Source organism: Hakea prostrata, chromosome 1 (assembly GCF_041222555.1).
Source record: "Hakea prostrata isolate BN-2017 chromosome 1, UWA_Hpros_2, whole genome shotgun sequence".
Taxonomy (NCBI): domain Eukaryota; kingdom Viridiplantae; phylum Streptophyta; class Magnoliopsida; order Proteales; family Proteaceae; genus Hakea; species Hakea prostrata.
The window spans coordinates 79,850,203-79,877,745 of record NC_142600.1 but is presented as its reverse complement, the minus strand read 5'-3'; the positions used below and the strand labels follow the sequence as shown (position 1 = coordinate 79,877,745).

Below are 27,543 nucleotides of genomic sequence, written 5' to 3'. Positions count from 1 at the left end.
ACTTGGTGAAGATGATGAAATATATATTTTAAAATATTTTATAATTTTTTACTTGTGGACTCCACATAATTTGTTGTTGAAATGCAGTTAGAGGAGATGATCCACACTCTAAAATGAAACCTATTATTTATAACTTGATACCCAAATTTTTCGACTTTTTTTTTTATTTTTATTTTTTATTTTTCAGTAGAAGACCTAGGGAGAGAAACCCAGTATAAAAATGAATCTAGATCTTCACATCCCTCCACCTTATCTTTACGAGGAGACCTAACTTTGAGCATTAATAAATTAAACTGCAACCCTTCTTAAACACGGGTGATAAAAGTATAGGAGAGAGAGGTAAATGTATATTGAAAGAAACACAATGTCACAATCCTTTACCCAGACAGAAAATGAATTTTCATTTTGTCCATTAGGTTAGATTTAGATGATAATTTGTTTTTATTTTAATTAATCTTAACCCCTTTGATCTCTTCCTATGCAGAGGGAGGAAGTCAATTTCCTAGTAAAAATTGTACCGAATAAATTTTCAACAGAAGATCCCATCTCTGTAGAAATAAGAACCCGCAGATCTTGATTTACGGCCTAATCCTAGTAGACACCAAATCTGAAACCAGGAACTGGACCCTTGTGCCCTCAAAAACTCAGGTACAAAGACTCTTTCCCTTCCGTGGTTCAAGTTCAAGATGAGGAGGATAACGAGATTGTTGTGAAAATGTAGTGCCAGTGACATAACAGAAAATAATCGCTTGCTGCTTAACCAGGAAAGCGAAAAACAAACTCTTGAATCTTCATCATCATGAACAAAATCGGGAGCTAAAATTAAAAATGAAAGGAACAGGAAAACAACGGGTAAATTCTCGTGTCTTTGCCTCAAATCTCTATAGGAGTGCTTCACGTTGATGGTTCTGTTTCACAAGTTAAGAGACGGGTGGAGCAAAATAGCAGAAATTTTGTTTCGCGTCATGCAAAGTGTACTTTCATCAGAAAAGAAAAAAGAGGAGAGAAAACACATTTTCCAGCAGGGCACCAAGATTTCCACCATATTTTTATCCATCAGGAGAAAATATATCCATTCCAATATGGAGAGACCTTCGTCTGCCAAATATCCTCTGCTTTAATCTCCCTAAAGTTCCGATTAATTAAGCTTCAGAGAAATAATCTCCAAGCTGCAGCACGAATGCTACACATACCTTTTCTGTACAAGAAATTACGAAATAGATTAAATAACTCTCAGGGTCGCATTAGTAGATCAGATTACCAAATGAAACTGGAACAATCTCTTCCAATTTCGTGATGGAAACAAAATTGTAACCAACTTCTCGTCCTTCACTTTCTGCAACCCCACTTTCATATTTAGCCTGATGGACCATCTTCTTGTGCTGAAAAAAAATGAGGACCACTTGAATTATACTAGTGACTTGCACATAAAATGAAAAAATACATGATGGATAATAAGGTTGAATTCTTGGTATCGGAAGAGAAGTGAAATAGAGAACTTACTGCTCAGAATAAACCCTTGAAGTAGGCTCTGGGCTCTCTCAGCCTGTTCTGGAGTACCGGATATTTGAATAATTTTTTCAGTCAGCTCAGGTCTATCTTCTACAAGACTAACACTTGCTCCAGACAACTATATCGATGAAGTCCAAATTAGAATAAAGTATCTAAATCACTTTATAAGTCATTAGATCGGAAAGAGGGTAAAAAAAGGAAGTAAGCACCTCACTAATCTGTGCAAGCTTGTTTCCGGATCTCATTATGAGCTTCGGAATGGCATGCTCTGGGAGTACAACTTCAAGTGTGCTTCTAGTGACAAGAGGCACAGCAATTCTGATAAACAAAAGAAGGAATTCTAATTACAGGTAAATACAGCAGTAAAAGATAGGCCAATACTTTTGAGTGGGGGAAGATAAAAACTAAATAGAAGGCCACTCCCCCAGTAGTGCGATGAGAAAACTGAGAAATCATTACCTATTCAGCACACTTGGCATATCTTCACGAATATCACCTTCAATTCGGTCCAATGATCCACTACCAGATGCTCCAGCTTCCTATAACAATGAAGCTCTAGTCACTAGAAAATAACAAATAATGGCTGATACAGAAAAAATATTGCAACTGCATCAGTAAGACGAAGCTGCAAGACAGGATGCTAGAAACATGGAAAATGCACCAAAAATGCAATTTCCAATTCTTTTATTGGTATTACCTTTGATGTCCGTGAATTTGTTCCTCTCTGCACAGTCTGATACCCTGCAGGAGTGTCAGTTCCCTGGAAATTTTCACGGCTTGGAATTCTACTGGGCGAAGCAGCCTCAAATCCAAACATACTCCCAGCTGCAACTGTTGCTGAGGTGGAAGGTGGTAAGAAATCCTTTGAAAAAGACGGATCACGATACAAGTAACTCCGAAGCCTTGACGTCACCTCAACAAGAGCATCCCGGGCTGCTCTTATCTCTCCCACTATCTGTAATGTTCATTCTATCATGATACTGAATCCATTCTTTCTACATGAAAGAAAAAAGCATCCTAGTGCACCTAGCTCCCACCACTCCTGGGTCTGGGAGGGAGAACCCCCATGGAGCCTTCCCACTCTGCAGAGAGGTTGTTTCCATGTTTTGCATCTGCTACCCAATGGTTGCACTATGGCAAGAACAATTAATGTCTGCCTTAGAAAATCTGCAGCCTCATAGGTTAGATGGATGGGACTATATCTGGATTAGGTGGTCTCACACATCCTATATAAGGTCCAACCAGAAGTTCTGGATAGCACTGCAAGGGAAAATGCATCTATGATGCATAAGCTTCCATTGCCCTGGTACAACCATTTAAGGTGGTGAAAACAAACCTGTACAAGCTCATCAGCCTCTTGAACACATATGGGAAGTTCATCTCGGGGAAGTATGCTTATATTGGCAGCAGTTAGTCGATTCAGCTCCGATAATGAACCATCTCGCCCCTCTAAACATCCAACTTCACTAGATGGCACAATCAACCTAGTTGTCACAATGTTATCTTTGTCTGGGACAAGATCTACCATATGACTCTGAATATGTAACAAAGCTTCTTGAGCTGGAAACAGTTCATCATCAGGAGCCTAGCATATAATAAAGTAGAAACATCAGGATCAAGTCAAAATTAAGCACCCACCAATTTGCAATAAGCAACTACATGGAAAGTCACCCCTAACCAGACTAAACACATCCCTTGAAAATTTACAAACACGTCCAAAATAATTAAGAAAACCTCAAATAAAAGCAGCTCACATTAAAGCCAGCCATGTTGCCTCAATGTAAGTACCATCCTAATGATATTTTGGGTAGGCATCCTGAGCCAATTTTCCTCAAACTTCTAAAACCATTTGTCTTAATGACTGTACATCCTAAAGTCTACTCAGAACCTTTATGGTGATATACATAGTTGAAACACATGACATTACTCCAGTGATTTCACAAAATCAGAAAGAAGGAACTGAAGTACAGCCAGGAATAAGGATTGTAATTCACTCCCAGCGTGCTTATATCAAAAGTGTGATTGTGAGCATGTGTACATCGAGACTATGGAGAGAGAGAGAGTACCTCATCAGAAGTAACAATGATTATCTGCTCCTCTGATCCGGAAACAGGATCATCAACTCTAACATCTACACCAATTTCATCCCTGAGCAATTCCACAATCCCATTGGCCTCTCCCATTACACGCTCTACCCTGTCATAAGGGCAAAGAATTCGAAACACAAGGTCGTCTCCCGAGAATAGCTGTGACTGTTGGTCTTCCATGGAACCAGCTCCAGACTCAAATGCATAGCCAGATGTACGTGAGCCATATGAGCTGCTTCTCAGACTGGGCAAACCTGCAGAAGACCGTGGTCCTAATGTGGCCTCATCCATGGGTAATCTATGAGACATATGGCTTATGTGTGGACTGAAATCATCATCAGAAGGAAAAAACCGATCCGGTGAATGTACCCGTCCTTGGAAATGACTACGGTCACGGAGCTGGCTCTCTTTCAAGCGTGATGAAATAATTGCTATAGCTTTCTTCACGGCATTAACATCACCCACAACCTGAAAGAGGACTATTGTTATTAGAGTTTTAAAAGCATAAAGCAGCTCCTCTATGTACCAAAAATACAGAGAACACCAAATTTATTTACCCAATCCCATGCCAGCTAGGGGAGCTATTAGTCACAGAGCTCAAAAATATCAAGCTTCCAACAGATCCTTTACAAACCATAAAAGCAATCCTCTTTGTCTAAGTATATCATACAAGTATAAACTACCTTCTATTAAGGAAGACAGACATTTCAAAGAAACTAAAAAAATGAAAACAGGAACTTCATTTCCCCCTTATTTGTGAATCTGTCTAGTACGTCTAATAATAAACATTCTGAATATAAATAATTTGCCAGGAAATCCGAAAATGATTTAACTAGAAAACAACTAATGACTTGGGGTTACTAACCCAGTGTGTTTTTTAGCATGAGTAACCCTGTGTAATCAGTTGCTTCAGGAACATACAAAACCCACTTTGTCCAATATGCCAAGTCAGGGGAAGATCAATTCAATTGGTTAATAAGCTCTAGAGTTTTAAAGGTGAAAAAAAAGAAAGAAAAGAGGTTTAACTTTATCAGATAAAAATTTAGGAAGGGAAAAAAATGGAGTTCAGATAGGACAAATTTGTTTTCACTCAGGTTTATGGTGAGACTAACAGCAGTTACCATGAGTTCCTGAAGAAAGATATGTCTTCTTGAATTAAAACAAAGCAGGTGGGAACAACTAGAGGATAGTGCTGATAAACAGCCGAAGGTAATTAGAAGACGCAGGGGGGGGGGGGGGGGGAATTGATTTTAAGAAGGGATCTTGGTGGTCTCAAATATGCTTGCTGGTCAATTGCAAAAGCTGGTTCTAGTCTGAAATATAAATGGATAAGATAAGACAAATTACTCATGAATTCACTGGCTAGAAACCACAAAAACAAGAAGAACTGTTGAAAGAAACCACCGCCAGAAGGTGTTAACTGAAATGGCAAAACGTGTGAGTCACAACCATTATATGACCTGAAAACCAAAAAACCTCTTGGATGTAAACCAAGTATCAGTTACTACAACAGGACTCAAAATGGTATTAAAACATATCAAGGATGAAACAAAATGCACTCTTGATGTTCTTTTAGCATGAAAAAACCTTACAAATCCGTGTAAAAACCTCATCGCTAGGAATCATCATATGCTTCCCACTTCTCACAGTAACAAACTACCGCTGCTTAACAAGATTTAAGTAAATGTAAACTTTTTTATCACTAATGAAACCGTCTTCTCACAGTCACAAACTAGCACTGCTTAACAAGATTTAAGTAAATGTAAACTTTCTTATCACTAATGAAACCGTTTCTGAAACAAATCACAGCAGAAGCCACCAACGACACATTCCAACTAAACCAAGTGCAGTGGACTTATTGCCGCTACAGAAGTCCTTTACTCTGGCACTTGCACAAGGAAGAATGAGAATTGAAAAACCTAATGCATAACAATTCAACTAAAACAGAATCTATAACCAGTACAAGTATAGAAAAGAGATGAGACTGCCTACAAAAAGCAGTCATTTGTACCAGGTGGCCTCCCTCTCCCTCCATTGTATATATAAATACTATTACAAAGCATAATCATCATGGAAACAAAAATCCTGGTATCATAGTATAATTCTCATAGGAAGAAAGTACTATCTAGGCAGGGTCAAACAAAATAACTGAAGATATAAACAGCAATATCACATTAGGGGAACACCCTACCATGACAAATCTTAATATTCCGCATCAAACTTGTGTATGCACATCAAAGGCTCCATCTTGAGACAAGAAGAACAAATATTAAAAGCTACATCAGTCTCCAGCACCAACAACAGTGGCAGACACCAGTGAGCACAGGGAGAACTTCATCAGGTAGCATTATTAATTCAAACACATTAATCATCAACAACATCAGTAGACAATTCTATTCTTTTCAAATAAAAATTCAACCAGCAATGAGCATGAATAAGCAGCAATGAAAACAAACAGCAATCCACAATATCATAGCAGAACCAACAATTAAAGGCCTTTCTCTCAAAGAAGGTAGGTTGTAACAAGTAGTCATCTTCTCAAAGAGAGACGAAAGTGCAGCATCCAATGGCTATACAATAGGAGGTAGGGTAGTCAGCAGGTAGCAATCTCCTAAAGAAAGATAAGTGCATTGCAATCAATAGCTACATAGAATGTCTTCCCAGATAAAGGAAAGTACTAAGTAGCTGAAACAAAGATAAAGTGAGATACCGATCGAATTACATGTTTGGCCAGCGCTGGGGGCATTGTTTGGAATAAAAGTGCAGCCCCAATGGCTATACTTAAAACTCTTCTAAAGGAAGCACTCCAATCAACATGGTAACAATGATATCTGACTAACAAAAATCACATAATTAAAATGTATAGCAAATACTAGATCCACTGAAAACCAGGAAGTATAGGTATCTGTAAACGAAGTAGCAGCATCAGTTGCTGGGGACTACACAGCATCAGGTACTACGTCTTACTGCTGAAAAGTAAGCAGTATAGTTTCTGCGAACCAAGAAGCAGCAGAAGATTGTTGGGGCCAGACAACGTTGGGGTGTCATGAACCAAGCAACATTAGGCTGTGGTATACCAGATAACTATGCTTCGTTGTTGAATGCTAAGATACAATTATTGCCAATGACATAAAACAAATTATTAATAATAATAAGTCATTTTAAGATAGTGTTGGGTTCATGACTTGAAAAATGAGAATCTCCAATCTCCCTCTCATGTATAGCATGACACACAGACAAATGATGACGAATAATCAACATCTCAAAGGATGAACATCATGAACAAAAAAAATCCAGTATTCAAGAGTATCTCTAAATAATCAGCAGTAACCGCTCATGATTGCAAATGAAATCCAATCAATGATAATTTCCATGCAAGTACAGATCTTTGAAAATTTGTAAACCCCAAACCGATGTCAATTGAGGTCCAATACCCTAAAATGAGTATGCACCCACTATAATCAAGGTATACAATATCAGGTTTAAAACAAATGATGGGTCTGCCCAGGAGAGGTAAAACTCAATTTAGAAGTTGTGGCAATCATAACTGTCAATGTGACAAGGCGAGGTGAGGCAATAGAGGACAAAGAAAACCAAGGTGACACCAAGCAAGGGGACACCAGGTCACCTTGACCCAAAAAAGGGCCAGGATGCCTAGGTGTTGCTTTGACAACAGGGTTGGCAATCTGATAATAAACCATAATTTTCAAAGATATAAGTAAAGAAGAGAGGATATGGTAGGATTAGTATTTATTGTGCAGGGACATACTTAGAAGTAAAGATAATTAATAGATATGACTGAAATAAGGAGAAAGATAGGGATAGTATGGGAAATAAAGAATCAAAAACCAACAACCACGCATGAGATAGTCTTCAATTATTCACAGTGGAACATGCAAAGAATTGTAATTTATTAATTATTCAGAAAATGTATAGTTAGAAGCGAAGTAAACTAAAGACAAGATTGGATTTAGAGGTAAGGTGATGTAGACCTACATATGAAGAAAAAAAGACCAACACATATTTATAGTAATGTAACCTGAATAGTGCCCCAGCCCAAAATTGTCTATAGTGAGGATGCCTGTTAGAAGATCTTGTAGGCCCATCAAGTGAAGAGAAAGAATATATTCTAATGCTGCCATTAGAAATGATATTTTGTTTCATTTGGGTATCTTCCAATTTCTGTTTCTTACTATTGTTGTTTGTAGGAGTTGCTAGTTTAATGTATGGCAGACCATATTCACAGAAAGTCTCTATCATGGTTGTACGTCACATTGTAGCAAACACTTCTATTTTGAGCTCAACCCTTGAGTCTATATAAAGCAATGCCCTAATAACCCTCCGACAGCAGTAAATCAATGAAATTGCAATTAGATAGCTCGAGATCACAGAGAGACCATTGTTTCAACATCTGAGATAGCATACCCTATCCTTCTATCCATTTTCTTCTATCTTTTTCTTCTTTTAATTTCCAATCAATTTGTATATTTGGTATCCTGCTGCAACCTATAGTTGATCATAATCTGATACTGCTGAAAGCACAATCAGCTGGTGATTAATCGGCTGAGATCTTATGGCTACATTGTTCATAGGGAGAACCACAACAGCATCACAAGATTTAATTTGATAGGGATGTTATTGCTGAAACCCTAACCAATTCAATCTTCTCATTGATCCTACTGTGGATTAGTTCTCATATGAATGATTACCCTATATTATCTGGTGTTAGAGCTAAGCAGAGGTGGTAGTAACAATTGGCTGTTATTGCACTCCAATTCCAACTGAAGATTCTTCATGAACGTTGGATTAGACATCTCTGGGCTCAACTTCAGTGCTGCGCATTAAATGGGCAGCACTAAGCTGCGTATGGCCACGATCAAACCAAGTGGTTGAGGTCGAAATCTCAACCACTTGTTTTGCATTTTTTTTTGGGGGGGGGGGGTTATAGGTAGGTATGATTAAAAAAGTTAATAAAAATAAATAATAAAAATAAAAAAAAGGTGGTCGAGATTTCGACCTCAACCACTCATTCCATCGTCACTGTACGCAGCACTGAAGCTCTTTGCAGACATCTTCACCATAAAAGGATGGATTTCATTTAAATGGCTGGAAAAGTGATATAGATTGAAATATGAAGGGAAGGGAAGACCAAAACACTGTTCACCACTGTTCAATTTACTAATCACATAAACAGTATCACAGCCCATAGTTGTCTTGTGTGGGGAGGTATTTAGAAGATCTTGTGGGCCCATCAGGTGAAGAAGGATTCCATCATAATGCTGCCATAGTTTAGTTTCTAATTTCAATTTAAGAAGTATTTTTTTATTTCATTTAGGTAGCTTTTAATTTCAGTTTGTTATTCTTATTTCTAGAAGTTTCTATTTTGACATCAACTAGGATTGGTGTTTTGTCGCAACCTATAATCGTCAAGGTAATCTTAACGCAGATTCATCAACTATCCTGTGCTAATGAGTAAGTCTAGGATTGGGTTATATACACATTGGGCCTTTAAACCCAAGGCTTTTTATCATAATACATTGCCCGTAAGCTTAGGAATAGCAAAGAAGCCCTTCGTACTTGGAACTCTTCTACTTTTGAAAATATCTCCTCTAGGGTCACTTCGTGTCGCTCGGATCTCCTTTAAAGCCCAGTACCTCCTTCAAGATGACTCTTTCAATTCTTCCTTGGCAGACAATAAGAAATCACTTTCCAGGGAACTCGCCTCCCTTGTCTCCCAAGAAGAAAGCTTCCTTTGCCAAAAAGTTAGAATCAAATGGCTTGAGCTCGGGGATTCCAATACTGCTAACTTGCATCATTCCCTTAAAGCTCGCCTCAATCACAACTCCATTCCCATCCTCCTTGCTAGCAACAGTTTTAGGATCTTCGATCCCCCTAGTACCAAGTCTAAAGTTGTCTCCTTCTACAATCTCCTCTCCCCTCCCTCCCTCCCTCCCTCCCTCCCGCACCCCTTTTCCCCTTGGTCTCCTCGATAAATTCCTTGACCCTTCCTCTATTTCATCTCTCTATGCCATCCCTTCTTTTGAGGAAATTCTTTTGGCCATCCGATCCCATAAAGCTAATCGTGCTCCTAGGCCTAATGGCTTCAATATGGGTTTCTTCCTCTCTTCTTGGGACCTCATTGAGGGAGACCTTGTGAGAGCCATACATAGTTTCTTCTTCAATCCTTCTCAGCTTTCCTCCATTAACCAAACTTTCTTGTGTCTTATCCCCAAAAAGTGCTTCCTCTCTCTCGGGTTTCTGCCCCATTTCCCTTTACAACCTCCTCTATAAATTCATTGCTAAGGTCGTAGCGAATACACTAAAAAAAGTCATGCCCTTACTCGTGAGTACCAACCAATCCTCTTTTATCTCTGGTTGTAGTATTGCAGATAACATTCTCCTTTGTGCAGAGATTGATTGTGATTTTGATAGGTGGTCCTACTCCCCTGCTGTTCTCCTGAAGGTTGACCTCCATAAAGCCTTTGATTCTATTCGTTGGGACTTCATTAGTGATGTCCTCTCTTCCATGGGATTCCTGCCCCCCTTTATCCATTGGATTGAGAACTGCATATCCACACTCCACTTCTCCATCATCACTAATGGTTCTCCTGTAGGGTACTTCCCTTCTTGTGTTGGTGTCTGCCAAGGTTGCCCCCTTTCCCCTTACTTTTTCTCCCTTGCCATGGACATTCTCTCCCGTATCCTCCAATCGAAACGACTATCTTCTCATTTCCCTCATTCCCAAATGTAAGTCCCTCAATCTCACTCACATTGCTTTTGCTGATGGTTTAATGATTTTCTCCAAAGCCTATCATTTGTCCATCTCCTCCATCCTCTCTGCCCTCTCTCTTTGACTCCCTCTCCAGTCTTCGGATCAATCTTGATAAATCTATCATTTTTTCTCTCATATTTCAGACCCGATACGTAGCTCCCTACTCCATCTCACTGGCTTCAAACGAAGTTCCTTCCCGGTTGTCTACCTTGGTCTCCCCCTTATCCCCGATAGACTCACTCGTCACCACTGCTCCCTTATGCTCGACCACATCCGCAAGAAGCTTCAACTCTGGAAGGGCAAGCTCCTTTCTTTCGCTGGTCGAGTTGTGCTCATTCATTCTGTCCTCCATTCTTCCTACCTCTATTGGTGCAGCATCTTCTCTATCCCCAAATCCACCATCCATGCTATGGAATCTCTCTTTTTGTGCTTTCCTTTGGAAGGGTCAAGAAACTTCACGCTTTCTCCATCCTGTTAGTTGGTCGGCCATCTGCCGTCTAAAAGCTAAAGGTGGTCTTGGCATTTGTCGTATCCTGGATGTCAATCTAGCTTGTCTCCTTAAACTCATCTGGAAAACTGCTTCCAAGTAGGATTCCATTTGGGTCAATTAGGTTTACTCCTACCTTCTTAGATTCGACTCCTTTTGGTCCACCCTCATACTTTCCAACCCTTCTTGGGTTTGGAGAAAGCTCCTTCTTTTGAGACCGCACACTCTTTCTGCGATCTCCATTGGCTCCTCTACCTCCTTTTGGCTCGACCCGTGGCATCTGATGGGCATCCTTTTCATCCTCCTTAGCTCTCACACTGTCTTTGATACCCGCATCCCCAAGTCCACCCCTCTTTCCTCCTCCATCTCCGCTAGCTCCTAGTCCCCTCCCCCCACCCAAGACTCACACAAGTCTGGGATTCGCTTCCTAACCCCTTGGATTCCCCTCATGACCTCACTTTTTGGCTCCCGTCCCCCACCAAAACCTTCTCCACTTCCTCAGCATGGAACCTCCTTTGATCCCCCTCCACCCTGGCCCCCTTTGGTTTGGTTTAAAGGTCATATCCCCCGTCACTCTCTCACCCTTTGGAGAGCCCTGAACCTTTCCCTCCCCACCCAATCCCTCCTAATTAGCCATCATATCCTAGTTAACCCAAATTGCATTCTTTGTTGGAATGGTTCAAAGGACCTTGAACACCTTTTCTTCTCTTGCCCTTTCTCCAGTTCCCTTTGGAGAAAAGCCCTAGCTTCTATATGGCCTAGCTGACAGCGTTCCTTTGGCTTTGCTAGGGATTGGTCTTGGGTCTTGCAATTTTTTTCAGATTCCTCCATTTGTGACCGGATTGGCAAGCCTGTTTTCTGTGCCACTGTCCATCATCTATGGTGGGCGCAATCTTAGAAGATGGACTTCCAAATCTTGCTCTATTGACACTATTTGGAATGCCTCTGTTTTGATATTTCTACTAGGCTTATTTCTATCCCCCATCCCCCTAATGATGATTCCCCAAGGAACAGGCCTATTGTTGTCTCCTAGGGTCTTTGCTCCTTCCGGTTTCCTTCTTGAAGGCTGGCTCCCCCCCCCCCTTTCATCTCTGTTCTTTCTTGGCTTTAATTTAATTATTCATTCATCCAAAAAAAAAAAAAAAAGGTAAGAGTCAGGTAACATAGGCGATTAGTGGTTTTATTTCTCATACTCAATTTATTTCTTAAGTTTTTAAATTGAGCTGATTTTGAACCAGTGGTTCAACTTAAGGTGTCTTAGGAATTAGGAAATTCCAATATTTGTCTAAGGAAATATTCATTTTTAAGTAGTTTTTGGGAAGTGCTTAGTGAGGCTTGATTAAGACTTTTTGTTTTGAGGCTAATTTCTAGTTCCTGATCAGTTTAACTTACCTAATAAGCTAAGAATTGGATTAGGCTTTTCCTTTTTAAAGCTAAATCTATTTGTTGGTCTCATAAAATAAAGTTGCAAGAGGGAAAATATTCAACACAAATTTTGACATTAGTAAAGAAGATTCGGGGTCCAATAAACACCTCACAGTGTGAAGCCTCGGTGGATCAGCTGGTGGTATCAGTGCTTGATCTAGGGGACTCTGGAAGGGTGTGAAGCCTTGGGAGGTTCTAGTTGAAGCTTTATTGGAAGTTCTTGAAGATCCCCTTCAAGTTCAAGATCAAGATCTTTAATCTTGTCCAAGGACTTCACCTCACAAGAAATAACCTATCTTCTCCTAACCAATCTCAAAAGATAAGACTTCTACCCATATCCCGGATTACTTGACAAGCCAACAGACATCTTACTAACAACATCCTAATCATCACCTAAGAAAATTCCCAAATTCTTTACAGACTCAACAATGCATTTCCATCCATCACCGGGAAACATTCTCAAGATCCAAATACCCCACAGCACAAATCAACCATCCAAATTATCCCAAACTTGGACACGATTTCCATCCCTACACCAAGCATTGAGAATTCGATCCAAATCCTAGCCCCATCCATCCATCTATCCATCATGAACTCTAAATTCCATTAAACCCAACCCCTGACCCTAGATTTGAGTTGAAACCTAATTTTAACTCATTCAAACTGCCTGTTTAGTATTTGCTACTAGTTTTTCTCTTATCAGTCTAGGATTTCATCAAATCAGTCGCTGCTGAGATCACAATTTCGTTGAGATCTTAAGATTCCTATCACTACAATGCTGGTTGGCAGAGCTACAACAGCTTCATGAGATCTGATTAGATAGAGATTTTGTTGATGAAACCTTAATCCATTCAATCTCATCTATGATCCTACTGTAGTGGTTCTTAGTTGAACTAATCTTAAATTAAAATGACAGGGGTAAAGTTGAAAGCCAGAGATTTAGGAGATCAAAATTATAACAAAAAAAAAAGAGATGAAAATCTGCAACTGTCCTAATAACAACAGCCCGCAATGCAGTTTTTATACTTCAAGACAGGAACAGAGAACAAGAAGGAGATAACCATGATAACTCACAAAAAAAGAAGAAAAAGGGAACATCAGTGGAGCAGCATCAGTAGCAACAACAAACAAATAGTGTGTGGTCTACATGGCTGCAGCCAATACCACCGGCAGCCCGCAACAGTTGCAAGAACAATTAAATAGAGAATGTCAAACCAGCAGAGGCAAATCATTGATTCAATCAGTTTGGGCTTTCAGCAATAAAAGGAAAACCCATCTCAAGCAGTAATGGAATTTAATATAACAACACAGTCCATCTCATTGAAGCAGTGACATATCCCAGTACACACCTTCACTCTGTTGTTATTATTATATAAACAGTTAAGTTCCAAAGATCCAATCTTATTCCAAGGTAGAGACATGATGTCAAACCTTGTCAAATGCATCATCCTTCTTCCAGTCGGTTTTCTCATCAAACTTTTGCCATGATATCCTAAGACAAATTTAGAGGAAATGCCAAACAAAACTAAAGGAAGTCAACATTTCATTTGGCCCACACGAAGATCACCTCAATTTCATTAAGATTAATATCAGGAGTTTGGGAATCCTATGCAGCTCTATTGTCGTATGTTACAAGTTTTATCTGGACGCAGAACAGGTAGACCATTTTTTATGATCAACAGCTAGGATTTAGGAACAGGGTGTAGAAATCCAAACATTTAATTATCCTATGTAGGTTCTCCCAAAGCTGTCTTCAACATGTGCTGTGCTTTGGTCAACATTATAAGGAGAAAAAGAACAACTGAACTTGCCGCTAAAAATGTTCCTCAAGCACTATGATAATCAAATCAAAATAAGCACAATAGCAATAGGAACGTAAATATATACAGGCATTTTTATCATTCTTGATAACAGGATTTGTATGGCATGTCTGAGGTCTCAAGGTTTCAATTGCACGCTCTCTCCATTCCAATCTTGCATTAAAAAAAATGTCATTCTTCAATTCTAACTTCTGAATCAGGATATTTTTCGAACAATATGAATGCATATTTATCTAAACAGTAGCGTTTGTATTAACAACTACTCCATTTATTGTAGACTTATTATAGACTTCCAACACCGCTGCAAATTACTGAGCTGTTCTCCCGTTTCTTCTCAGGTGTTAAAACTTATGTACTTCATAATTTAAAGCGAAAGAACTCCAGTATATTTTATAGAAGTTGCATTATCTTCCAGCAACGTCTACCACAGAAAACGCTTTTCTTAAAGGAATTACGGGGCTAAACAAACGTAAACCAGACCATGTAACACAACGAAAAGGCAACGGTACCTGAACAATCTCCTCCGACATTGAAACACACCGGGGCAGATTATGATCCCTTGGGAGGATTCGAATTTGAGTCTTTGTCTCCATCCTCATTTGCTCGATGATCTTCCCACCCTTGCCTAACAAACATCCGACATGCATCCTTGAAACAACAAGTCTGGTGGCAACACGACCAGCACTGCTGCCGCCTCGAGAACCATAATTGTCCTCATCATCATCAACACCCGCATCATATCCAAAACCAAATTCAGTATCACTTGCCATAATCCTTTCGTGGATCATAAGCAGCGCCTCCTGTGCCGGAGAGAAAGATGGACCACGTCCATCGGAGTCACGTCGACGGGCGTCAGAGATCTCAATAATCCGCTCTTCATCGCCGGGCATGAGTGCATGAACATTGATCCAAGCGCCGGTTTCTTGACGGATTGCCTTGATGATGCTGCCGGACTTACCAATCACACCACCGACTTTCATGTCATGACATAAGATCCGATAACAGGTAGTCGCAGTAGGAGAGAGTCCGGCTCCCGGACCTTTGGATAAACGGCCACCGCTACCGCCGCCACGGCGGTGGTGAATGGTGGTACCGTTGTTAAAATGATGGCTTTGATTGTTGTTATGATGACGGTACCGAGGTTTTGTCCTTGCTAGGGTTTGGGAATCGTAGTTCTGATCGTAATAGTGGTTTCTTTTCGATCTGGATCTCTCCATTCCTACAAAAAAAAACTTGTCTAGGGTTTCCAATATTCGTTTGTTTTGCTGCTTCAGTGATTCATAAAGTTTCCGCTTTACTTCTTTAGTTCTTGATGAACCGAATACTGATGCAGCTCCGTCATCTGATGATTTAGGGGTTTATCTGTGTCTCAGTCTGTCACTAATGTTCCTGCCGAGTCTTAGGGTTTCTGATGGTGTTTGCCTTGGTTTTCGTATCTAGTTCTTCAGAAATTCGATGGAAAATTTGAGCTTGGATTCGAAAAGTATATCTGAAGCTGAGAATGTGATCAGTTGCAGAGCATGAAGAAGAAGCAAAGCTGAGTCAGTAATTTAAAGGGTTCGGTATTTGGGTGTTTATCGGAGGAGCCAAGAAGCTCTCTTATCTCACCATCCTTCCCTCTCAAACTGGCTGTCGTGGGCTTACCGTGAGGAGTGACGAGTGAAGAAGAGCTACTAATTATTGATTTTTAAACTAATCATCCAATTTTATGTTAGTTTTATAAATACTTGGATGCTTTTTTCTGTTCCATGACGAGTCCTATTTCGTTTTGGTAATTAGAATAGAATTTTTACTAAAGCTAATACACACGTATCACAAGTCCATCGAGTAAACTTGAATGTTGCGCATTAAATGCACATCAGATATTGCCGAATGGTGGATATCAAATCTCAATCGTCTATTTTACAAGTAGTGAAAATTGAAACGAACTGTCGAAATCTTGATCTCCACCGTCGACAACAATATTAAATGCATAGCACTAAAGTTGAATTGCGCCAATGTCTCATAGTCTTGAGATTAAAATTTTCAGTCAAAAAAAAATTATAATCTTCCTAATGTTACGGGAAGACATGTGTATAAAATAGTGATTTCTTCTAAATTTTTACAAAGGTTGCGCTCTCTTTATAATTTTCTATCTCAAAATAGAGGTTGAGTTCACATATGGAACCAATTAGAGTCTCAACTTACATTTATTTTATTAGTATTCAAAGGTGAGTCTCGTCCCTATGGCCTATGGTATGGTAAAAAAATGATGATGATAAGATGGATGAATGATAAAACTATAAAGGAAAAAATAAAAAATGATTATATTAGCGTTGGTCTGAGAATTGTTTCCATAAGTGATAAGATACGAGAAAGTCGTTTAAGGTTGCATGATCACATTCAATGGAGATCTATAAATGTCAATGGTCTGAGAATTGTTCTCATAAATGATAAGATACGAGAAAGTCGTTTAAGGTTGCATGATCACATTCAATGGAGATCTATAAATGTCAATGGTCTGAGAATTGTTCTCATAAATGATAAGATACGAGAAAGTCGTTTAAGGTTTCATGATCACATTCAATGGAGATCTATAAATGTTATTGTATGGAGAAGTGATATAATTTAAATCAGAAGAACTAGAAAAGTTAAGGGCAAAGCAAAAATAACCTTAAGAGAAGTAACGAGAAAAGATATGCATAGTTTAAGTCTTGTACCTAGCATGACCTCAAATAGAACTGATTAAAAGACAATAGTCCATGTAATCAACCCTATTTAGTTGGAATAAGGCTTATTGTTATTATTGTTGAAACTTCTACGCTAACAGGATCAGACTCTCCATCAACTTAAAATTCTTTACCACACATTAGAAGACTGACCCAACTCTAAACTCTAACTATTAGAATTAAAGAGGACCCCTTTGACCAACGGGGGTTGGTCCAAATGGTAAGCAGCTTGGTTCGCCTAAGCAAGGTTTCGGTATCGAATCCTTGTGGATGCAAAAAATCCCCGCTGAGAGACTCACCACCACAGCCAAGTGTGCAATGCGGGTTGAACCATTGGTTTATAAACCGGGTTTGGACAAACCAAAAAAAAACAAGAGGACCCCTTTGATATGAAAAAAGTATGAGGATAACTCACTTCTCAAATCCGAGTTTGGGGTAAAAAAGAAAAAATATATATGATAATAATTTTAAATGTAGGACAACGCGGCATCGCGTGCGTTAGAATCACGCTGGATCTCAACCGTCGATCATAGACTAGTCAATTAGAAATTTAGAATGACTGGATCCAGTAACTGAGGGATCTGGTCGTCACGATTTATTTTTGGGTTCGATCTGATCTACTGATTCGAGTCGATAAAAAACAATGGCTGCTTAAATTATGCATATAAAACTTGAAAAAAATAAAGAAAAAGACAACATTGATTGCTTGAAACTCGGGCAAGGAATGGCTTCAGGTATGGACCTAGCTATTGATTCGTTTGTCATTAGATGCCTAAATCAACATTTTAGTATCTTACTGTGTTATATTTGTATATATAGTCTAATATTCTACCCAAAAAAATTGAATATTCCTACCAAAAATTTAAAAATAAAATAAAATTGAATACTGATAAGAGAGTTGGGAGTTTAAGGATTTACAAAGAACAAACTTGTTACATTTTCCAGAGACACCAATGCCTGAGCAAGAAGCAAACCATAAATACTCATTCACTCTGTTATCTAAACTTTTTAAGCGCAGTGAAACCCAGCTTCAAGAGCACAACACAATTAACTTAAGATAATAAGACAACAAATCAAGGTTGACTCTACTGGACATGAAGCTCTTTTTTTTTGGCCAACACTGGACATGAAGCTCAAGAAACATGAAACGCAACTTGACCCTTTACACAATTGTCCTATTATGTTACAGAGACTGAAAAGTAAAAAGAGAGCAAGCTTTGTCAAGTTTTGAAGCCCAAGCCTGACCACCTCCTTGTTCCATCCTTCTTGCCTTTATCAGTCCTGGAATCAAGGAGGTTTTCAAGTGATTTAGCCTTTTTATCCCGAATCCTGCCAGCTTCTTTAAGTAGCTCAGCTAGCCTTTTCTTCTCATCATCAACATCCGGATTCGCTGTTCCAAGCTTTTCTTCCCTAACTTTTAGAATGCTCTCCAGGATCTCTATTGCATCATCCACCCTGTAAAATCAACCATGATGATATGTTCTTCAAAGCAGGTCCAACGGCAGGAGATATATTCTTTAATACAGTAACATCAGCTAATGCTAATGCAAAAATTAATCCCTCATCTCAAAAGGAAACTTTGTTCTCACAAGATTTCTTCTTTTACCCGCTGCACAATGGTAAATATTCAGTCGCAGTGAAGCTCATTTTCAGTTAGTCTATCAGTGAGTGAGATTACTGGTTGCTGATTTTGGTTACACTGACTCAAAAATTATGTGATTGGAAAACCGGAATATGTTGCATGGGAGTGTATGTAGCCTATGGTAGCATCTCCCCCATCACTATAACTTTGCTCCCTACATCTGACATGATCATGTAGTCCCCCTGGAATGATTCCTTTCTGATGGAACCAGGGTTTGGCCCCCCTAAAGTTGGGTCACAAACCAGACCCAACAAGGCATTCAAAGCTGACCGAATACCCCAAGGTTATTTTGGTCAATGTCTGATCCAAGGGTCAGGGATCTATCTTTATTTTTCTGTTAGAGTCAGTAATTTAAAAGTTACAGTCCATTTAAGTTAGTATTGAATTGTTAGGTAGGGTTATTTAATTTTAGGAACCTTATCTTAAAATAGTTCTATTTTAGGTAAGTCCTAATTTAATAAGTAATTGGATCCCAAATTGGTAGAGATTCATTAGTGGAGTCTAGGATGGTTTGTAGAGGCTATAAATAGCTTATTCTTTCATGTAAATTTTCAGCTTGAGTTTATGAATGAAACTTGAATGAAGAATTGACTATGAGCAAGGTTTAAAGTATCGGCCTGTATCGTTTGCATTGGCTGATATATATCGGTATTGCAGGCCTGCGATGCAATATGATACAAACCGATATGTCTCTATAAGTTTGTTTTTTCATATCGTTTCCCACGTCTCTCAATCTATCAGCCGATACATGGAGAGATGATACGATATGTCGACATGTTTCTGTTTCTAAAAAATAACTTAAAATAAATTCACTGATATGTATCGATAAGTGTTGGACTGATACAAGGCAATACAAACCGATGCATAACGATACATTTGATAGGTGTTGGAACTACTCTGAAAGGGGCAGAAAGAAAGGGTTCGGTAATTTCTGCAAATTGAGACGAGTTGCAGGAGGAAGAAAGGGTTTCTGGTTTTTGCTCAATCCTTTCCACTCTTTTTACTTTTAAAGTTTTAAACCTCAATTTCCATCTACTGGTCATATCTATTTCAAGGTCAAGTGAGTCAAGCCCAGGTCTCCTTTGCCACGCACACAGATTTCTTCAGTAAATACAGGGACATTAACATGCTTAGATGTTTGGAAGTGTCATTGTTGCTGGTCATTGGGTCTTAAGGACATTAGAAGCTGTTTTCTCGATTCTGTAAGAGATGGACTTTGTGACTCTTATTGATGTCATTTTCTGTTATGAAACTCACAGTTTCGTGTTTGATTTTCAAAAAAGCAGCCAGCAGTGAGGTCAGGCACTTGAGGAGTTAAACGATGGGGAGATGGGTTTCTTATTAACATATTTAGAAAGAGAGATCTAGTTGTTTGATTGGTCAATAGAGAGGGTTAAAGGGTGTAGGTTGTTTACGGCTCTGTTTTAGGTCTTTGAAATACGTTCTTAATTTCTCTGGAGTCTGTCTACACAAGACTTCTGAAGTGCTATATAAACCCCACTAGCTCTACATAAGACCCCATCCAATTCAGTTGCTTGCTTCGAGTATGAAAAGCTCTCTATCTCTCTATTCTCCGCACACCTTTTTCTTTTTCTTCATTTTCTCTTCTGTTGGTAACTTCCTCTGCTACCCTATTAAGTAGTAGGTTCTTCACTTTATGGATTTCCTTCATGTTCTGCTTCAGGGTCTGATGGTTCCAAACTTCCAATGATACTTGGTCAATACTGTGTTGGTTTTTAACCAGTCAATTGTGCACCAACTACTCCAAATATACTTTGGATAAAATGATTTAGTCACTTTTGCACCAACTACTACCCCCTTCTTCTTTTTGTACTGGAATTAGTAATACAGATGCTAAACACTTTGTATCCCTTGTACAGTTAGGAGTATATGAAAAATGTCTGAACCTGTTTATGTACTTCTTCCTTTGATCAATTAGAAGAAAAATAATTATGTATTGGCTATGTCTATTATTTTTTTGTCTAAATTACACTATTTTTTCCATATATATCTCGATCATTTGGATTTAATTCTACACCAATCAATACATATTTATGGTACGATACAATATAAACCGAAACATCTCTTAAAATCACCAGACCAATACATTACTGATACGCAATGCTTTAACCTTTGACTGTGAGTTGTGGGAGCCCTAGGCGTGACTAGCAGCTGGCTTTGCTATTATTTTCTGCACTTTCAAGTTCCTCACATACTTCCCTGAGCACTCAAGCAATTGTTCCAGCAGGCTATTCAATATCCAAGTAAGTTCAACCCTGTCCCCTCAAGATCCCTGCAAGTCCAGCCCTCCCCCTGACCATCGTGACCCTTCCCCTTCGTTCCTTCTTCCCTGCGGCACCCAATCCTTCCATTCTACCCTTGCTAGAGTCGCATAATCCTCAAGGTTACAGTCTAACACCTTACCCACCCTATTTCTGGAGTTGGAGAAATTCCTGCACTTCATCTTCTTCAAGAGGAATTGCAGAATTTTCAGAAATTTCAGAAAAAAACCCTTAACCTTCATACCTCAGCCTTACCTCCTCTGAAACAGTTCCTGAACTGCAGAATAATGATATCTCTAGTTCTAAACTGCAGGTCAGCAGCCCATTCCCCAAATCCTATCCCTAGCCGAATCTCAGTTGACCTAGGATTTGAATTCCAATAAATTTCAGGTCTGATTTATCATACCCAGTAGCTTTATAGACCTTAAAACCCTTAGCCAAAGCATCTAGAAACCCTAATTGAGTGCAACTTCCTATTTAGAAGATCCTGAAAACCAAACCCAATAGAAGATCCTGAAAACCTAACCCAAAACCCTGGGTTACATCACTTTTCCAGGAGGTTTCATTCATTGGTTGTTTCCTGCTGGCATAGGCTATGCTCCTGGACAGGAACCACTCTCCCTTGGAAGAACAATAATCTACAAAGATACTAGATTACCCACTGCAGTGGAATATCTTCACAATCCAAAACGGAATTACGATAGATATCAGTATTCAGTACGATAGACCTGGAACAAACACTGAACATGACAATAGTACGAATATATGGTAAGGAAGTGGATAATGGGGGTTTCAAAGTCCCCAGTGGTTAGCAGGGTGGGTAAGCCAATATATGGTTTGAGGCAGTTCAAAGGGCACCCAAAATTAAGAGAAAGGGTCCATCATCCTCCCTCATTCTTGTATCAAAATAACATTCCAAAAGGAATTTCACCACATGGAAAAGTCAAAAATCTGTTTGGACATGTCAAAGAAGAAGACAATGATGGGAAAATTAAACATGAAGCTATATGATGGACTGTCACATCCAGAAAAACAAGTTACAACATAACATAAAGGTCTCAGTTATCATTAACTTTTGGCATTCAATTCACTCATAAAACTAATGGATAATTAGCATTTGAAGAGTACTAATATCAAAGCTTCACAGACTTAATCAGGAGTTTACATTAGATTCATCAAATTTACAAATTTTCCAACATGGGTAACTTCTACTCTACTGTAGAATGAAATAATCATCTTACGTTATCAAGTCAAAATGATAGGCAATACAACAATTTCAAGAATGAAGTGTTAGTCATAATGTACATTCTCAGAAGAACAAGGAACCTTCAATTCAGTCAGAAAAATAAAGTTCCTTTTGAGTTTCATCTGGATTACCTAAATAAAATGATCACTATCTATTGTAGTAGCAGCCACACTGTTAAGTTGTGTGGTGGATTTAGAGATAATAGATTATTCAAGAATTTTAAGTGGAATTTCTGAGGATGTAGAAACAGAGATTTGAGCTTACACACATAAAAGGAGAAAGTCTAATGAGGGTAATACTAATGCATTGAAAGTAAAAACTATGAAATAGAAATATTTTTACCTGCCCATGGCATCATAGGTTGCTGCAAGATTACTATACACAGAAAGAGTATCTTGATGATCCAGACCACGCTGTGGCTCCAATATCACTCTTGCTTCTTCAAATAGTTCTGCAGCTTCATCTATTTTATACAGCTGCACAGAAGCCAAGCCCATTTGGTTCAACAAAACCCCGAAGAAGGTTGATTTCGTCTCCCCACTGGCTCTAAGCTTCTCCACAGCACTCTCAAATGAGAACCGAGCCTCTCCATACCTACCAAGCATGTAGTATATTACACCCATTTGTGCTTCTATCCCTGCAATTGTGTTCCGCTGCCCTGGTGTCTCGTCTAACAACTTCATTGCCTTCTGCAAAAGCTTCAATGCTTCCTCAGGTTCATTTAGAGCTTCATATATAGCTGAGATTTCAGTCAGCCCACTGGCTATCTCCTCTACTGTAGTTCCAGGAACAGGTTTTGCATATATCCTCAAAGCACTTTCACCATAGGACTTGGACTCCCGGAGCTTGCCTGTCTTGTAGTAGAGGTCAGCTAGACGCACAAAGACTGATGCAACTGAAGGATGGTTTTCACCCTTGGTGGATTTGAAGATGGTTAGGGCCTTCTGATAGGAGAAGATGGCCTCATCGAAGCGGCTGATGGAAAGGTAATTGTCACCGATGCTAACGTCGATTGCAGCAACTTCGGTCTCTTGGCCATTGGCAATCATAGCCATACTAGCAAGAACAAGGTGCTCAAGGGCAGATTCATAATCTCCCTTTGCTTCACATATGAGGGCCATCAACCGGCGATCAGCAGCTTCTTCTAGTGATGCTGGAGCGCTGTGTTCACGATGGATTTCTAGTGTCTTCATGCATAACTTTTCAGCTTCATCAAAGTGCATGGCTTGGACATGGGCCTCAGCCAAGTACCTGCCATCATATTAAATCAGTTGTGTATGAACAGAATCAGGGATCTAATTTTTGCTCCCAAATTTGTTCTATATGTTTTCTGGCAGTAAACAGCAATCTTCCTATAATCTTCCTATTGAAATAACTGCTGGATTAGGAAGAAAACATGTCTGAAAAAACTTGGATCTTCAGATCAAAAGACAGAGCTACATTGAAGTGACTGTTGAATATCATCCCAATGAAGAAGATCCTCAATTTTTCTGCTAAATATATATATATATATATATATATATATATATATTTGTTTAGGCCTCAGACAAAGCTAAATTTGAGGTTACTAATTGAAAGTAGAGGGTCATGGACCACGTGACATCTATGAGCATTATTGAGCAACAACGGTTTTCAGCAGTACTACAGTTTTACTGTGACCACTATGGAGATACTTTGACAATTATAACCCGTTTGATAATCCACCAAGTATTTCAACTATGAAAAACACCAAAAATAGTTTTGATTGTTTCTTAAAGCAAAAACACTTCTTTAGTGTTTGATAAAAGTTGCTTCCAAAAGTGAAAATACTGTCAGCTGGTTTTAAATTTTTAATAGAGTTTTTATGATTAGAATGTGAAATCCATTAATACAGTTTTCTCTCACATCCAACTTTTGCTTTGATAAACATTTGTTGTTAAGTCAGAACTATCTCTTGAAGCAGAAATTGAAATTTAATTATATTTAAAAATTACATGAAGTAAAACAGTTCTATTAAATGGTTTTCAGCCATTTTTTTTTTAAATTTCTCCAAGCAAGAAACACCACAATATTTTTCGGTGGATCATCAAAGAGTCCAGATCACTTCCCCGCGGGCAGAACAAGTGTTTGCTAATGTTTCTCACCCACACAATAGTGGTAAGCCGTAAGCGTAAGACTCACCTCAGAATACACAAATGGATCAGATGTAGGTCCTACAGTGGGTCCCACCCCCGGGAGGTGATTCAGGCCAAATTCAAAAAAGTTTCTTATTCTCACAGTCCATCAGTACCAAAAAAACAAGAAAAAAAAGGTAATAACTTAGAGCAGGCACCAAATTTGGAATCTCGAGGCCATAAATTCTTCTGACTGTAACAGGTGCCAGTTGCGGCATCCCGCCAAACAAGACTGAAATCATGTGGGGTCATGGGGACATAGGATACTCAGGAACAAGCGCACGTTAGAAAAACAACGGCTCTTCAGTCTTCAGACTCTTCACTAACATGAGCTCTTGACATCGTTGAAGGAAAATTCAAAGAGGATCACGCCGGAAAGACACACCGTTTTTGTCCAAAACAAACGAGAATTGTTGCTTCTGAGAACCCAAACTACGCTAATCATATGCCATACCAAGCAGTCTTAGAAAGCATTTATCTAAAATCTACGGAGAACAGAATCTAGATATGTATTTGCAAAGCTAAGGCGGTAATTTCGTCACAGGTACGAGAGGAATAAAACGCAAGCTGAAGTAATGGAAATGGATTGGCACCATACCTGCAAGTCTCTGCGACCCTCGGGTCAAGCTCTCCCAAAGTTTCCATTTGGATCTTTAACCCAGCTTCATAACAAGAAAGAGCTTTGTTGAGCTGACCAAGCATCGAATGCGTATCTCCCAGCTGCATATAACCTGAGAACGCTGCAAGCGCGTGGTCAGGCCCTTTTGCTACATCAGGGACTGCAATTGCCCGCTCAAGCACTGGAATCGCCTCCTCGAACCTTCCCAAACTACAGTAAATCGCCCCAACAACGTGCAAACTCATGGCTAGCTCCAAGTCGGGTTGCCCCTCCACTGTGCAACGTTCAAACGACATGGAAGCTCGAATCGCGAAATCCAACGCTTTGGTTGGGCTCTCTCCATTGGCTATCGTGTCACGGGCGAGTTTAAGAAGGAAAGGCCCAAGATCGGGATTGTCGAGAGAGGATTCGTCGATTTTCGGCTTCTCCGGTGTTTTCTTCTTGCCGGAACTACCGCCTGGAGAAGGCTTAGCTCGTAAAGTGGAAGGCGATGGGGTTCTTTTCGGCATCGGAGATCTGATCTTAGGGCTTTTAGTTTCCGACACTTCGTCATGATTTTGAATTTGCGGATCTCCATCAGGAACGATAATTTGCAGCGGTGGAGCTTCTGGTGGTGTTTTCACTGATACAAGACCAGGCATCTTGAAAAAAACAGTGATAATTGCAGTGGCACTTTCAGTATTCGAAGCTCAATAGCTCAATAAAGAGAAGAAATTGCAGTACACATAGATCGACAGAGACAGAAAGAAACACGCTGATGAAATTGAATTCTGCAACTGCGAAAGCGGAAGAAGGAGCTAAATGCAAGAGCTCCAGAATACTACCCACCACCATTCTCCATGGTTACTTCCATGACACTTCTCTTCTCTTCAGTCTTCACCAACATGAATTTGTCATTAAGTTGAGGACGTTTTAATCTTAGGTGATTAAGGGATAAAACGGGAAATCCTGAATCCATCGTCATCGGCTTATCGCTTCTTCTTTTCCATTCTCTATTTACTACCGTTGTTTTGCCGATCTCACAGAAAAAACCCCGCCGTTTCGATCAAAATTTCCAAAATTACCACTTCTGCTGTTCCAGCGTGAAAAAAGCATATTAAAATGGTAAGTTTTTCAGCGCGGCATCGAATCCGGATCATCTCCCCTAACGTCCTCCTTCGAATATTTTTTAACCACAAAAATAAGTGAGATTATAATAAGATTTTCAAAAATGTGGAATCTACAGTAAATACCGTATAGACTCTTATATTTGTGGTCAAAAAATATATTTAAAGGCGCTGGTGAACCGGACTCTTGACTTTTCCCTAAATTTTTTTTTTTAGTATTTGAGGTTCATCTGGGCCGCTTGCACATTTATCCTTTAAAATTAGATCACACTCAAACTTACTCACGTAAACCACAGTTAAGAATTAGTGTAAGCAAGTTAGATTTTTCAGGGGTAGAGTGGTAAGATCCTTGTTTTTCAATGGAGACGTCATGGGTTCGACTCTTAGAACTACAAATCTCCCTGAGAATGTAATCGAGGTGCGCGCAAGCTATCCGAATAAACCTTAGACACAAAAAAAAAAAAAAAAAAATTAGACTTTTCAAACAAGCAAGAATACCATTGAACAAGAAAACCTAATCATGTATCTTCCTCCACAACACTCATTTTCTTCCGGTAGATAAATAAAGAAAATTTTATACGCGAGTCCTTTTAAAATCTTGTTGGGTCCTTTACATAAAAATCATATTTAGGTACCATGCTCTCTAAAGCTGTCAGATATCATTAGCTGAATTCAAATTTCAAATGTTAAATGACCGAAATACCCAAAAGCATTTCATTAAACATAAATTTACTAAAATACCTCATTTCTTATTCTTTAGGCGGGGCGGAAGAGAACACAACGGAGTAATTAATGGGGGTGGAACCTCCATTGCGCAGGGCTGCCCCCGCCCTACCCGCGGCCCAGGCCGAGGCCGTTCATGAACCAAGCGGCCCTAAAATCATATAAATGGATCATTCACCCATCTTTTATCTTTATCCTCCAGGAACCACCATCACAAACCACCCTACTAGAAATCACCCGGCAAAGAAAAAAAATGCCGTCAAATGAGAAGATATAGAAAATCCTAGTCGATGGGTGGTGCTCAGGATAATCGTAAACTAGGTTGTATCGCTATTCCTCTATTCTTTATTATGTTTAAGTAGAAGCTTATGAGTCTGGATCCTCTATTGCATTGTGAGGAAATTTCTCAACTTGTATCATTGGATTCATGGCATATGTTCAATTTAAAAATAAATTTTTTATTTTTTAAGAAAATTTTGAAAAGATCTCCTCCCTTTGTCATTCAAAATAGGATTTTGTTGAGATTGAACGAGTATAATAAATCTAATCATGTAAATTAGAAAATTTTCTCTCATATGGGTAGAGAATGTTAGGTTTTAACTATGCAATATATGGGTTTAAATTAATTACTGGAGTTAATAATTAATGGGGGTCTCAACACATCGGACAGATGCACTGTCATTAGGTTTGAAATTGGTCAAACTGGTCCATTGTGGAAGTAGGCTAGGGTTTGAGATTGCTATTATAAATATTTATGATGGGGTCTCTCCAATCTCTCAAGTTCTTTTGTTATTTTCTCTCTTCACAAGAAAAGAAGTAAAAAGACGAGGAAATTGGAGAAGACTTCGTTATTCTGCAGATTTAGCATTCAAGGTTTGCATTAATTTTCTTCAATGTACGTCTATGGTAAGGTATGCCTAATACTTCTTAATATATTACATTCCAATTCTTGCATGATTTT

General features: G+C 39.1%; 2 protein-coding genes across 2 annotated transcripts; both read right to left on the bottom strand.

The window, feature by feature from the left end:
• Positions 1–427: 427 nt before the first annotated feature.
• On the bottom strand, positions 428–15,804 carry RCF3 (RNA-binding KH domain-containing protein). The gene is made up of 8 exons (XM_089142669.1): positions 14,613–15,804; positions 3,579–4,067; positions 2,849–3,097; positions 2,210–2,467; positions 1,972–2,051; positions 1,722–1,830; positions 1,504–1,630; positions 428–1,382 (listed from the first exon to the last, which is right to left on the bottom strand). Exons 1-8 carry the CDS (start codon positions 15,318–15,320, stop codon positions 1,357–1,359), a joined length of 2,046 nt encoding a protein of 681 aa, XP_088998795.1. The 5' UTR covers positions 15,321–15,804; the 3' UTR covers positions 428–1,356.
• A 1,868-nt stretch (positions 15,805–17,672) lies between these two features.
• On the bottom strand, positions 17,673–25,701 carry LOC149030374 (protein KINESIN LIGHT CHAIN-RELATED 1-like). The gene is made up of 3 exons (XM_089142668.1): positions 24,733–25,701; positions 22,324–23,232; positions 17,673–18,266 (listed from the first exon to the last, which is right to left on the bottom strand). Exons 1-3 carry the CDS (start codon positions 25,392–25,394, stop codon positions 18,032–18,034), a joined length of 1,806 nt encoding a protein of 601 aa, XP_088998794.1. The 5' UTR covers positions 25,395–25,701; the 3' UTR covers positions 17,673–18,031.
• Positions 25,702–27,543: the final 1,842 nt, after the last annotated feature.